Source organism: Tyto alba, unplaced genomic scaffold, assembly GCF_018691265.1.
Source record: "Tyto alba isolate M040663 unplaced genomic scaffold, T.alba_DEE_v4.0 Super-Scaffold_17, whole genome shotgun sequence".
NCBI lineage: Eukaryota > Metazoa > Chordata > Aves > Strigiformes > Tytonidae > Tyto > Tyto alba.
In genome coordinates, this window is record NW_024881279.1 from 19745403 (window position 1) to 19760722 (window position 15320).

General features: G+C 36.3%; 1 protein-coding gene across 4 annotated transcripts in view; it reads left to right on the forward strand.

Annotated features, from left to right (window-relative positions):
* RANBP17 (RAN binding protein 17) overlaps positions 1–15320 on the forward strand; it is a 162817-nt gene that overhangs the window by 80673 nt on the left and 66824 nt on the right. For all 4 annotated transcript variants that reach the window (XM_042790059.1, XM_042790060.1, XM_032992712.2 and 1 more), the window contains 2 exons: positions 2989–3062; positions 12204–12284. In XM_042790059.1, coding sequence (XP_042645993.1) covers positions 2989–3062; positions 12204–12284 — 155 coding nt within the window. The remainder of the gene's footprint in view (positions 1–2988; positions 3063–12203; positions 12285–15320) is intronic.

Sequence of the window (15320 nt, forward strand, 5' to 3'; positions counted from 1 at the left end):
CACTCCTAGCTGTTGTAAGAATGAGATGGTGATGGTAGGATATTTTACTGTTAAGCTTAATTTTCGAGCAACACCGTGGCATAATCATGTATTGCTGTGTGTTGCTGCAGGATTTGGTTTGGAAGTGTTGAATCCTGCAGTTGTAAGGATTTGGGAGTGATTGTGTGAAGGTTTTCCAGAAGCCTTAAACTGGTGGTTTCCTACTGAAAGTTAATTATCCTGTTCCTTACTTGAAGTGTCTGGAGGGAAGTAAAAACTGTAAGCCTGGGATTTTTTTTTTTGCTGGATGAAGGAGGGGGAGGTCTCGAAGGGAGGAGACCCAAGGGGTGTGCGGCTGTGAGGTCCCGCAGCCCCCCCAAGGCCCCGTGCTGCCTTTACCTTCATGGCTCCGTGATGGGAACCGAGCTGAGGATGAGATCACTTCCACATGTGTTTCCACATCCTTTTACGACCCTTTCAACAGTGTTTTTCTCTGCCTTTTGAATATGTAGCACAGTCTTTGTTGCTGAAGTGTGTTTTATTATTATACGTCCAAAATGCTTTATCATTAATTTTTTATAATGCTTAAAAGTCTAAGGGCGTTTCATTGTTGTGGTTGGGGGTTGTTTGCTTTTCTATTTTTACATGCTAAGAGTGTGTGTTGGTTTTGAAAATGATTTTGAAGAAGGTGTTTAAAATATCACATTTATTTTAGCTTACAATTTGTCACATTACTGAATGGGTAGTAGTTTTTATTACAAGCACTGTATTCATGCTGACTTGAAATGACCCTGTCACATGTGAAAACAAATCAGATTGTTGCTGTTAATGAGCTTTTCAATTTACTATTCAGTGGATCAGATAAGTGGATTTAAGAGGTAATGATCCTGCTTAGCACTCAAGCTTGGCTGTCAGATCCTAGTAGTTGTGGGAAATCCCCAGGGACAAAAGCGTTGACACAGTTCTTGATGGGATAATGGGAATCAAAGCTAATGGATGATAAAAGGAGTAGTAAGAGTTACAAGGATAATTGGGGATTAAAGCACTGCTCTTTGTCAACACTGACTGCTGTTTTAGTATTTTATTTGTTAAACTCCGATGTGGGGAGAGCCTAGTTTGACAACAGAGCACAATGCTACTCCAGCATGTGCTCTCTCACACACTCCCTTTCCCCCACTGGTTTCCTGTGGCAGAAGGGAAAGCTCTTAACGTAAAGGTGTGTTTGCTGAGATATTTACATTCCTCGCTTTCTCTTTTTCCCTTTTATTCATATCAAATACAGAAATTCTTAAACTTTGCTAAATTGCAGCTGCTATAGCATTTCAACAGTGCACTATTTAGGGAGATTATTTTTTTAAAATTAGAAGGTATTATTTTTATATTTGAATATATTATTGTTGCTACGTTTAATTACTATAAATGATAACTTCATGTTTACAATGTGAACGTAATATTTTGCAAGGTTTGAAGGATTGCATTGTATATTACTATTTGTTTCATATTTTGTTTGCCCTCTCCCTACTGATTTTGTCACAATAAATTACATTCATACAATTATAAAAGAGTAAGTTATCTTACAAATTAAGTTATTCTTGATCTTGGTGCAATTTCTGGTTAGAGCTGTAAGTTTATTTATTCATGCCTTTGTTATGCTCAGATTTAAAACTAAAGTCTTTGCGACATGAAAATACAGTTTTTATTGTTGTTGCTGGGATGTGAAAATACAGTTTTTGTTGTTATTATTGTTATTGTTATTATTAATAATAATAATCATAGTAATAATAATCTTCCTCAGAGGTAGAATACTTCTGGTTTGTTTTTTAAGCAAAGTCATGGGATTACATCACTAGCAGAAAGGAAATTAGTACAAGCAAGTTTCGGTACAGGAACAGAAGTATCGAGTTCGCTCAGGTTCGCTGGTACTTGTGTGGAATATGTAATGTCTCGAACAAAATTGACAGCTAGATGGCACCAGGCTTTCACCACTGGGTAACAGGCTGCACGTGCTGTGCTTGGTGCTCTCCTTTCAGGCTTCAGCGATACTTGACTTGATCATATCATATGGAAGAATTACATATGACCCATAATAGTTGGTTTAGTGTCAGTAGAGGTTAAAATGACTGAAATGAAATGTACTGACTGGTAGATCTGCGTTTCGCCCAGTTGTAAGCAAATAGCAGTTACTTGAGCTCAGGGTAAAGTGAGTTGGCAGAGGATTGTAAAGAAATTTTACACTACATACCTCCCTTCTGTTTCTGAAGTTGATTGAACCCAACTAAATGTTTTTATCCAAACTAAATGTTAGGCTACTAAAACTACCAGAAAATTTTATGAAGGTTACACAGTAAGGAAAAAAAAATATACTCAGTGTGTCCTGTGCATTTGTTCCTGCATCATAACAGCAGTTTGATTTGATAGATAGGGTGCTGGGGAAACTTGGTTAGTAATATATGTTTTGGATCTGAAATAAAGGGGAAAACTATAAAACTACAAGTTACTTGGCTGCCAAAGCCTTTGTTCTCCCTTAAAGAGCACAAAAGTGAATGTCTGAAGAATACCTAATTTACCAGATTCTATAACTGGCAGTGCAAGAACTTGCAAATGCAAGCTGCTGAAGAGCAGTGTTGAATCACATCCCATTAAGGACAGAGACCAAAAGAAGAATGTTTTCTCCATCCCTTTGCAATTTTTTTTTTATAATAAAACAGGTTTTTTGCATAGAGACTGTATTGTTCAGCGAACAACAAAGTGAATTTAATGTGGAAAATTTACATCTTCTTTGTGGGGAGAAATGTATGCAAGGAAAAGTGAAAGCGTATCAGTCCCAGATTCACAGAACACCATCGGAGAATGTATAAGTCATCTCTTACAAATGCTTCAGCATTAGGTTGGATAGACAGGCACTTAGGCCTGTATTTTTCTCATCCGAAAAAAAAATAGGAAAGGTTTTCGAATAACTGAAAATGTTGGTACCTGTAAATAAGTTACTGTTGAAATGTTTATTTCCAGGTGTATGCCCGAATGTCAGAAGTCTTAGGAATAACGGATGACAACCACGTTCTGGAAACATTTATGACAAAAATGTGAGTTTGTGCTTGGGTGCTATTCTGTATGTATTTTGTTTGGGGTTTAATGTTTACATAAAATCCGAGTTTTATTTTGTCGTTAAGTTTGCATTTTACTAGTAAAATGTTTTCTGTAAATTTTAAAAAATTCAAGTAAGGGATAACCATTTTCAGAAGCATCCATATCTTATTTTCTGAAAGTACTGCAGGCCCCTAAATAAAGACTTGCAGCTAGCTCTATCCCCCACAGTGCCTGCATCCCTTCTCAAAATGGCTTATGGGAGAATAGAGCAGAGATTTCATAGACTCTTGTTCAGTGACAGCCTGGCGTAAGCAGTCCCCGTCCCTTTCCACTTCTCATTTCCGCACCCTCAGATGTCAGTGGAATTGCCTGTAAAGCTTCGTGATAATTTACAGTGGGGAACCGATCTTTCTTTGTTTTGGGGAGGCTCTTTCAGATTGTGTTTTGGCAAGATCTGGCAAAATTTGCTCTTTTAAAAATATACATTCGCAGATGAGGATTTTAAGGCCTCATACTGAAGGAGGCAAGGGGCATTATTATCAGCTGTCTTCTCATCTCTAGCATTTGGCTAAATAAGATGGTGTGTTATTTTGGCAGATAGGTGTTGCAATACTTTCTCTTAAGAATAATCCTAGAAAATTTCTCTGGAGAAGCTACCTTTTTCTCATGCTTTTGCTGCAACCGCTTTCCTTGAGTGCCAGCAAAAGTACCAGGATTTTGTCTTTTATTACTTATGTCCTTCACAAGATTTGATAGTTTCTCCTGACTCAAAAAGAGTTTCATCTAAAATCAGTTTTGCTCTTGAAGCAAAACAAAATGGTCCCTCTGAAAAATTGTGAATATCCACTAAAAAAATCTGGGAGTCCCCAGGAGACAATGAGTTCTGTGTCTGCCTGGAGAAAAAGAAACAAGTGCCTTGCCTCTTTATTCTACAGTGAGGAAGATACTGCATCCTGTCATTTACTTCATGTCCTCTAAATCTGACTTATAAGACCTTTAAATACTTTCAGAATATTTTGACCTACTAGAGGAACATCTCTACTAGTGTTGCCAGGTTAACTGTGACCTGTTCAAACAGTATTAAACATGACTGACTTGTCTTTTGCTACCGTGGCTACTAACCTTGAGAAATAGTAGCAATTAAGACAAGGTGATTTTCTAATATGACTTAACATTTCTGTGGAAAACGAGGCATAAATGCTTTGCTTCCTTGAAACCAGAAGCTGAGTGTTATGCCTTGCCTTAGGATAACAATAGTACCTATCAAACTTTGATATTTATCTGGTGTATGCTTTGAAGACAGGTAAATGGAGGGTGATGAATGGAAAGATATTGATGGATACTTATTGTACAGTTTCTGGAAGCAGTCCATGTTGTGGTACTAGATGGCTAGGCTTCATTTTGTTGTTTCAAACTTCAGTGAAACTTGAACAGTTGAGGAAGAAGGGGGAAAGAGGACTGATGTTTGGAGACCAGGTGCATCAGTTTTCTTCTCTTTCTCTACTTGCTGCTGCCATTGGGAGGAAATCTCTGTTGCCTTTGCCAGTTGACGAAATAACATATCAATTAACAAGTTGTATGATAAGTATTATGTGTGTTTAGACTGGATAGGGCTGTATTAGCAAGTACTGTAAATTAAGAAAATAGCATAGTTAAGGGTTTAATGTTACATGGAAGATTTCAAAAGAAAACTAAGTACATAAAAAGCAAAAATCAGTCCTGCTTGTTAGATTACACGCTCTATATTTTTATTTTCTCTTTCCTCATGGCTTACTGTATTTTCCTACAAACATGAATTGTTCCTTGATTAGATTGAAGATCAATTTCATTTTACAGAATGGATGTTACAGCTTGAAATGGAGAATTCAGTCAGTAGCTTTAAGATTTAGCTGTGAAGCCACTGTATAAACACATTCATGTTTGTGTCAATTAAAATAAAAGAGCTTCTCCTCAGTGATAGCATGCCAATTGGAAAATCTGGGTGTGAAACCGTAACATACGGATATAGAATCCAAAACCAACGGTCTGATGGGGCAATCCAGTCTGGCAGCATTTCTGTTGCTCTGTTACTGAGAATGATCTTAGCACATTTGTAACAGCAGTGGGTGGGATATGTGACTGTGAGACCATTCACCTCTTTCTTTTTTAGATGTAGTCGGTATTTTTAACCACACTGTTATTTTAGAAAGCTACTAGTCTACTCTTCTGCCTTACCCTACAGATCTTTTTTTTTTTTTTTTCTTTAAGTAGGTGAAATTTGTAATATGTTATTTCTCAACATTAGTTTAAAAGGAGACACAGGGGAATTTTTAGTGTGCACTTTCTTCTTACACTGATGGTGTCCTTGTATAGTAACTGTACAACAGTGTTTGAGACTATAGTTTCTGTTTTGTTAATGCCAAGCATTATGTGAAATAGAGGACTTTACGCTTGAAAGAATAGTGTTGCCTGGTTAATGGCAACCAGTCTTTCAAATCATGAAGTGCTGGAGAAGGTACCTTATCATAATGTGCCATTAGTGCTGTGGGATGATCAAAAGGCAATGTCAAGTTATTTCCTTCCACTTTGCTATTAAAGAATACAATGAAGGGTGCGTGCAGGAAGCATTTTATACTTGGTATGAGGAGTAAACATAGCAATTGAATTTCTGATAGTCAAACAAGTTGTTGTCTACCAGGACATACTATTTTTTTTTTCTGCTGTTAGAGACTTAACCTGGTTTTGTGATAACTCACCGGTTGACACATGGAGTTTCTAGTTTCCTGAAGTGCCATGTGAGCTCAGTAATGTTTAGATGAATTAATGGAATTTTGCTTTGATTTCTTGAGATTTTGAACACATTTTCTGTTGAGCTGTCTTTCCTCAGATCTCTCTGTTTTCAGTAGTTCACTTCTATGCGTGTAGCTTTAATCTGTTCTTTTTAATTCATTAGTAGAAGCTTTGCAGTGGAGGATAGGTGATCAAACTCGGTGAGTTCCTTCATTAACAGAACAGTTTGAAATACTTGTCGTAGCTGCAGTAGCCACTGTTCAGTTTATGGATTAAAGGCTGTATGAGATAGATATTCTTCTGCGTACAGAAATATTTTGAGTTTGTCAGTGTAATAGGTGTCCTTTAGACCTCCTGACTGTAGTTGAAAGGGCTACTCTCACATCAGATCCTAGACCTTTTATCACCTTTCCATTGGAAGTTAATGAATGTGCCTTTTACTGAATTCCTGTTAAAGCATTTCTGAAGGGATGGAGTTTTATGTAGTTAGAATATCCATTAATGGCTGTATTTTCATCACAGTCTTACCAGATATTTTATAGGATGGTTCTTTTAGCACCCACTGTCTTTGCTTGTTTTGACTGTCACCTTATAGGATGTATGTAGGGGAAGGGGAAAGGCCAACTGTAAAAATACCTAATGTCAAACTAAATTTTTCTAATATGCATGCCATCTTAAGTCTTCTTAGCTGTGTTCAGCATTGTAGCAACAGTAGGGTAGGAGTAGGGTAGGCTCAAGGAGGGATAAACTGGGAGGAGTTAGGTGAGGGTGAAGAGAGGCAAGAGGGAGCAATGGGATTTTGAAAGAGCTAGTAGGGTTGCAGTGGGATGACAAGTTTCTGGAGAAGGATTATGGCTCGAGGTCCCAGCCTCTCTCCTTAGACTTTCTTATTCTTAGCTGATTGCCCCGAGGTACTGATTTTCAAAGGCACAGACTATTCCTCCATCTCTGTGGAGCTTTTGTTCCTTGTTGCTTTCTCCCAGAACAGCCACATCACATGTTCTCATGCCTCTTGGCCTACTGGGAAGTGGATCAAGGCTAGGACTCTTAAGGCAAGAAGTGAGGTACTGTACCCAAAACCAATAGCAGTCCTCTCTTTCCAATGGTCGTCCCTTTGAGCAATAGCTGTCTACCTGCCTTGATCCTTCCCTATATAGGTAAGAGGCAAGGAAATATTTAGACTGAAGTAGTTTTAGTTCCATCTGCTCCTTGAGCCTGTCCTGGGCATTTGGCTGAAAGTGTCTTGTATTTATTTTGGCAGCAAGCACCTTTCCCTTTTCCTCACTTAGTCTTTTTGAGCCTTTTCTGATTCATTGCAATTATTATCAAATTCATGTGGAAGTGATTTAGCATAAGGCGGATTTACAAAATATTTGCCCAAATGTTTGGTATTTTTGGTCATGATAAAATAACCAAAACATGAATAAAATATGCTTATCCAAACATTGCTGTTGCATGTTTTCTGCCTTTTCTTTTTTTACTGCTGTAATGATTTCACTGTGGTGGACACATATAAATAGAGAGATTTTTCCATGTTACAATGTTTAAGTAATACATAAGTATAAAAAGTCTGGATCTCTGAATACTTTTCTGAACACTCATACTGATCTGACTCCATGAATCATAGCAAACTAAAACCTGGCACTTTTATTCACAACAGAATGTGCATTTTTTTAACTGTTCACCTTTGTCCAGCTCTAATGAAAAGTATATATCCCATCACTGTCATTTGGCTACAGAGAGCTTTCACTGTAAATGATGATAATCTACAAGAAATAATTAAAATATGACTGTACAGAGCTTTCTTGCCAACAAATTGCTATCTTCGTTATTACTGAGACTTAAGTACCACGTCAGATTTTCAAAGTCTTTTTAGGGGTTTTAGATGCCCATTTTTCTTACACTGTAATGGGAATTGAGTAGCACACACCTTAAGCAACTTTAAAGTTTTGCTTAAAATGTGTGATTTTGTTTTTATGATTTTTATAATGCAAGTATATTTGTAATATCCATGACTTGAGACCAAGACTTCCTAAATTTACATGGTTCATGCTTTCCAATTCATGTCGTCCTTACAGAAGCTTAAAAGGTTTTCACTCTCTGCTTTAATTATTTAAAAACAGAAAACAAACCAAAAAAACCCACCACACCCAAACTTGCTGATTTACAGCAGCCATCATTTCTTCTGGCTGGTAGATACTTATCTTTGGCAACTGCTTCTTTGTCATATTACCAAATCTCCTGTGCATGTGAGGTACGGTAACCTATGCGTGAGCAGGTAGTGTAGTGTTCCTGGGATTCCTCAGCTTTACTGTGGTAACGAAGTTCCACAGAGAAGGGGTTCAAGGCCTCCTGGAAAGAGGATGATGAATTCTTTGGGCACTTACAAATGGCCTGTAAGCAATATTTGAGCACCTTGGCTTGCAGTGATAAATGGAAAAGGTGCCCACCATCCGAGTGACCAAATGGATTTTCTCTCTTTGTACAGCAGATACTCGCTTTTCAACACTCCCTTTTCTCTGCTGCCTATGCTTTGCTTTTGCTTTTCTGCCTTGCATCCCTAGTTCTGTCATCTCCTCTAAAATTTTCTTTTTGAAATTGCACTGCAAGTTTTTCAGTTCTCTCTTTTAAGCCGGGCTTTTCATTCCTATGCTCCAGTAGTATCATTTCCCATCCACTACTGCCATAAGAACTGCTACATCTTGTGTGAAGAGTTGTCCTTTGCTGTGCACCACACAGAACTTTTAAGAGCAGTGTGTCTGAAGAGGTCTTTTTCTGAACTGTAAACTGAGGACAGGACAGGCAATTAAGGACCGTAGAATGGTTTGGGGGGGAAAAAAAAAGTGTCATGAAATGGATTTAAGAAGCTGGAAGTGGATATCTTTGCCTTGATTCTTTTCCTGGCCAAATAGCCTAATGACTTGGAACATGCAAAAAATTTTGATTCTTCTATGGATGATATGGTAACCCTTATCCCAGAGAAGTATAAGTTGGAGTATATAATCATTATTTATCTTCCCCTTCTAGATTTTAGGTTAAAAATACATAGCCTCTTAAAATAACACTTTTAAGTTACTGTATTAAGGGAAGAGATGTTTGGTGTGATGGTGGAACTGCATTAGTAAGCAGTCATGGTGACACAATTCTCAGCAAGCTGGAGGGTTCAGAGGTTGGAAAGCTGGGAAGCTTCTTTGGAGCAGCTTTTAGGAGCTAAGGTTTTTCTCTTGTCTCCTTACAACAGTCAATCTAAAAGGAAACATTTGAAAGTGTACTGCATTCTTAATGTTGGCTCATTTAAATTTTTCAAATTCTCATAGGTTTTCAGCATGGATTGATGTTACAGTTGCTCTTTTGGTTTTGTCTGCATGTAGTATTCAGTATTTCGATAATGGTATTGTTACCAACATTGGAAATATTCTGCCATTTTTTATTTCCATTTTTTTTTGTACTTGCCTTTAAAATGTGTTTGGCCTTCATCTGCCATAGATGTTTTGGTGAATTTGGCATCGCCGTAGCTTTTGATGAAGCTCTTATTTTCTGTGCCTCATCTGAAACTTTATGATTGGTTCTTTGATTCTGTTTCATTTAGTTCATATTTTAAATCAATAAGCCACTTCAGAGAGAAAGAGGCAAGGACACTAGCACTTGGATTTAAGTGCTGTCTTGCCATGATTTTTCCAAGAACTGTAAATTTTTCTCCTCCTTTATTTCTTGGTTTCACTTCCTTACCTACTAGAAAACTGCTTTTTGTATTGAGAGATTCCTTTTTAGATCTTTACAAATTTTCTCAGACACTTACAATTTTTTGTAGATGTTTCTTAAAATATTAGAAATGTTAAAAATGTCTTAAAGACATTTTATATGTCTTTCATCTTTCCTGATACTGATAAGGCAGAAACAGAAATGGGAAGTGCTATGATTATAATTGAAATTTTTCAGCCTCTGTTCACTCACCAGTACTTTCTAGCTTTTGTATTATTACTCCATCTTTCAGCATCCAAATACAACCATGAACTGAAAGAACAGATGTATACAAAAGTACCCTGAATGTCGGATGAAGAACCTTCCTTATAGAGTTTTAATTTTCTCTTCAAGCTGTCACTGTGACTTCATGTTTTTCTTTAAATGGCTTATATCTGGCTACTGAAGGACAAAGATTTTGCTCTTTTGCAAAACAGCCTTTTTATGATTTTGATATTGATGTCAAATCTGGGTAGTCCAAATTCATTTTTATTGCTTTGTATGGTATATACTTGTTAAGGATTTAGTGCAACTATAAACATCTCCAGAACTCCCCATAGTAGGGATAAACTGTGAATTATGGACTTGCTAGAATGGGCTATTTCTTTAAGGCAATCTGAACCTCTGTAGCTCTTCGTAGAGGTTTTATAAAGTAAATCAGTGTTTGTTTGTAAATCTAAATTGAGGGATACTGCTTTGGTAATTGCATTGTTATGTGCCTTTTCCTGAAAACATAATACTAAACTGTTAGATGCTTTAAGCTGCATTCTTGAGTTTATAACTTCCTGAAAAAGAGATTTAGCTTATGTGGTATAGTACATTCCTTAGCCTGTGAATATGTAATGTGTAAAAGCAATAATCAGTGACGATTTTGAAAAATTGAAATCCTACTGCATCACGATATAAATAGCTGGTACTGATTATACCTCTTACATCATGGTCTTTCATCAAGAGATCTGACAGATTAAAGTCAGAATCGTTATGGATATTCTACATACAAGGAAACTGAGGCATAAAAATCTGAAATTACTTATTCTTGATCACCTGGCAGTTTGAGATACACCCCAGCAGTTTGGTGCCGTGATCAGGAATAGGTGCCAGGGCTTCCGAGCCAGGAAGTCATGCTGCCTTTTTATTTGAATGGGCTGTTTTAAAAGACTCTCATGGCCTGCTTTTATTTCCCCAGATTAATCCAATATTAGAAACTCTGCTGTGAATCTCTTAGGCAGCATTATCTTCCTGTCATGAGGATGAGGGCATTCAACTTTCTTTTGGGTTTTTGAGGAATTGAGGGTGAGGGTGGATGTCCCAGAAGAATAGGGCGTAGTATGTGCCTTCAAAAAAGGGAACTAAGAGAAAGTGACTTGTTATAGGCCAGTCAGCCTAAGTTGGATTCTCAAAAGAGTACTAGAAAAAGTTACTAGTAGCTGGTCTATAATTAAGTGATAAATTAATTTGGACTACTTGTGGGAGGGGGGAGTAATCTCTTCTTGGACTCACGGGCTGGAGTTTACAACAGAAACAGAAAGTCTCAGAGTTCAGGAGTATTGTTGACACTGGCCTACCTGACATTCCCCTCAGAAAGCTAGGAAATGACAGGCTACAACATCAGTGACTCTTCACTTATTGTTGTAACCACTCCTCGTTTCAAAAAAAGTATATTCCTCCACTTTGCTGGCTTCAATTTACCCCTTTCATCTGAAGGCTAATGCCACCTCTTCACCAACTCCTAATAAATCTCAGAGGTGAACACAACAGATTCCATGCCAAGTCGCTTAGGTGTCTTTGCACTGACCTGCACACAGTACAGAAGAAGCCGTAGAAGGTTCTGTGCTCCGTGGCTCACGCTTAACCTATGGAAGGTAGTAGAGCAAGTGTTAGCTGCATGACTTCACCGAAAGGCTAACTGTAAGCGTTTGCCTTCAAAACCAGTAAGTTTTATGTGGTGTTCACCAAGGATTGTTAATAGGTCTAGTGTTATCCTATATCATAATTTATGCATTGGTTCGTTAATCAGAGTATGCTTCCTAAATGCCTGTGTCTGAGACTGGCTGCAATTAGGGAAATGCAGAATCCCCTATGTATCTTGACTTCAGTGAAGTGTTTCATGTAGGGAAGAGGAAAAATAGGGATTAGTACAAGAACTGCAAGGTAAAGTTTCACTGGGAATTGGGTGTATCAGTAGCTCTGTGAATTGTCCCTTAGTTTTTCTGTGCCCCATTTCTCCTATGGAAATTCCTAGGGAATTTATAGCAATTTGTTTTCATCTTGTGAAGAATTGGGCAGATAACTACTACAGAAGTTAAGCGGCCAGATACTGTGCTGAAAAGTAAGACAGATATAAGTAAGGGTAAGCTTCAGATAATTTATTTCATTATAAGAGATGATGGATTTTTTTTTTTTAAATGAATGTATTTGTTGCAATATTGCAAAAATGTTTGAATGCCTTGTTCAGGAAAGAGCTATAGCATGTTTTTATAGCATTTTGTGTCTCATATATGGAAAAACCTAACCTGTATCACAGAAATACATTCATAGTATAATCTGCTACTACTCTGAGCTTTTGCACTGCACTTCTGAAAAAGAGGAAAATGTTTTATAAAATGTCATTCTCTTGTTTATTCTAGTGTTACAAATCTTAAATACTGGGGAAGATGTGAGCCCGTGATTTCAAGAACTCTTCTGTTTCTAAATGACCTTTCTGTTGGATATCCTTTGTCTTGTATATGGCATAACATATTATTTGAGAATAAGGTAAAAATTAATATGAGACTTACGTTACTCTGTATGCCACATTTTGAAACCAGTTAGGATATAAATAATATTCTTTTTGGTTTATCTTTTTCTATGCATAGTTTTTTAAAAGGTATGCTTATTTCCACCTACTTATCAACAAAAGAGAAATCATATAGCTAGTTGCTTGTGGTCATCTATCCCCTTCCTAATCTTCTTTAAGTCAATACCGTTCATGAGCTCAACAATACCGAGAACAGGATTGATTCTGTTAGCAGCTGAGAACAGGATTGGTTCTACTTTGAGGACAAGTCAGCTAAGATATGAAGCGTGAGTTAGATTTTAAACATACGCATCTTCACATGTTTTATCATCGCCTGATTTGAAGATCCTCACTGTGTCACTGTCATCATTACTACTGCCATGTATGATATTTTAAATATGCATGTGTTTATGTTCTCATGGCATCACAGAAGTAACGCTGGAAGGGACTAGAAAGTGAAACATTACAAAGGAATTTGACAAAAACAGAAGGGGAGACATTTATTTCATTAAGATTTATGAAAGGACTAATGAGCTATCTCCTCTTTTATACTATATACTTATTGCTTCAGTAGGGTTCAAAACACTTTCAGAATAACCAAGGAATTTAACATGGTGCCTAACCTAAAGTGCTTGCCTGTTTATTTATGTGTATACTCTTGCTGAAATAATCAGCCTCATAGTACTGCTAAAGCCAACAGGCATCTGGCATTTCATATCATCTTCTGGAGGCTTTCAAAGGCGTGTATTCACATGGTAGATCTCAAAAATGAGAGTCAGTAAACCATTGGTGCAAATAATACTTTCCAAGGCTGAAATGTCTGGATAGTTTTAGTTGTTGAATTACACAAATTATATTTGCAGTAAATGAGTTTCTGCTTATGAAATAGATACAATATTATCAGGACCTGGAAAGGATGAAAAAGTAGATATTTAATAACCTAAGTTCTTATGAAGAGTAGAATTGTGATGAAATTGTGGGGATTTTTAAATTGCAGAAACTTGCTAACTGTTGCAAGAGCAGTTTCAGACCCCTGTGCATAGTCAGGATGTGAAGCAGCACTGCCTTCATAAATACACATCTTAAACATCAATGCGAAATGTTTAAAAACTAGTGGAAAGAGAAATTAACTGAAAACATAAATACCAAAAATTTATTGAATTACTTTTTGATGGGAATACTTCAAACAGAAATTCTGAGAACAGTAGCTTTTTTGCTAGATGGGTGGAGTTGTACAAAGACAGCTTTAATGCTGGTTCACTTCACTGTGATGTTGTATTAGTTAAGTTTAAAATTGTGTTCCCTGGCAAACCATAAAAGATTTCAAAAGTATTAGACACCCACTTTTGTGCTGGAATTTAATATGCAACTTTTTATTGGAAAATAATCGTCCTTGTCTGGCAAAATCCACCATGCAATATTTCTGTTAGTAGGCATAATGCAATAAAGACAGGGAGGGCTATTTATCACTACAAATTTTGAGGATTTCAGGATTCTTTTTATTATTTTAATATATTTCTTTGGTATTAAATCAGAAAAATGATAAATTACACCTGTCGAGGCTGTTTTTCCTTTTTCCCAGAAAATGATGTACAACCCAATTTCACTGGTCATTTTGGCTTTTAAAGATATGTATTTTTTTCCTATTAAAAACTCTACCAATACTTTTTTTTTAATAATAATACTGAAGTACTTTTTATTTCAACCATATGAAGTAGTTTATAACTACTTCCTGGCATTGCAAACTTTGGCCTTTTCACATTATATTAGGGTTTTTTTAAAAGGCATTAAGTATATATTGCTTTGAAAGAAATAGTGTATTGTTAAAATGCTGGATCCAGTGGATCAATTTTCAGTATTTGATATAGATTAAATTGTGGCTAGCCTGAAAGGTTAAAATAATAATTTATTTAATTTTAGTACTTTCCTGTACGTCAATCAGCTTCTACACAGTGTTAGAAATTGGTATTTTTATTTTTTCATGGTATAATAGTCTTTTTCTAAATGATAATCTAGAATTAAAAGCAAACCAGAATTCCAGCAACCGTTCTACATAACAGGAAAAAAAAAAAAAAAAAAAAAGGAAGAAAAAACATAAGACAGTGATAACAACAAAGACAACAAACGATTGGAGCTGGTGTCATGGTTTACATTACTTTCACAATTATTCCAGGTTTGCATATTTTGAAATATATTAGCCCAATTTGATTTCAAAGCTCAGTTATTTGAATTATAAATCATTATGTCCCTCCTAGCTGATCAGTTGTGAAGTATCTTTGAATTCATTTACATAATGGAATATGTTAGTCATTACTTTATGTCTTTGTAGCCATAGTACTCCCTCATGCATGTTTAGTTCTTTCTAATAATTAACTTTTCCACTGTATTTTTTTTTTAGCAAAATAACTACAATTTCATTGTTATTTTGTGCAATAACATGGAGTAAAATATTTATAGTCTCTCAGAAATTCTTTATCCATGTCTTTGTTAGGCTTGTATTATGAAAGGCTCTCCTTTGTAACAGGGGGGAAAAAAAACAAAACTATATAGCTTTGCAGTATAAAACCAGGTAATTCTATGTCAAATGTTATAGATTGACAGAGGAACGTCATCTTAAAACTAGACTAGGAGATTTTCCAATAGCAGCTATAAAACCTATTCTTACACATTTACCTGTTTACAAATATTCCATTTAAAATGAAAAGGGAAATTGTTTATTCCCAAAAAAGTAATCGAACTCTTCAATCAATTATGTACAGGAATGGCAGAGTGAAGCAAGCACTCAAAAGAAAAAAAAAAAAAAAAAAAGTGTTACGGATATTTGTGAAATCTTGTCTTTGTACAGGACTGTAGGCACTACTGTACAGTCTAAAGTTACACAATCATACTGGTTGTTTCTTAAATAACTTCATCAGTCCCAGGGATCAACAGTGTCTGGTAAACTAAGGAGTGCTGTTTTTGTAATATT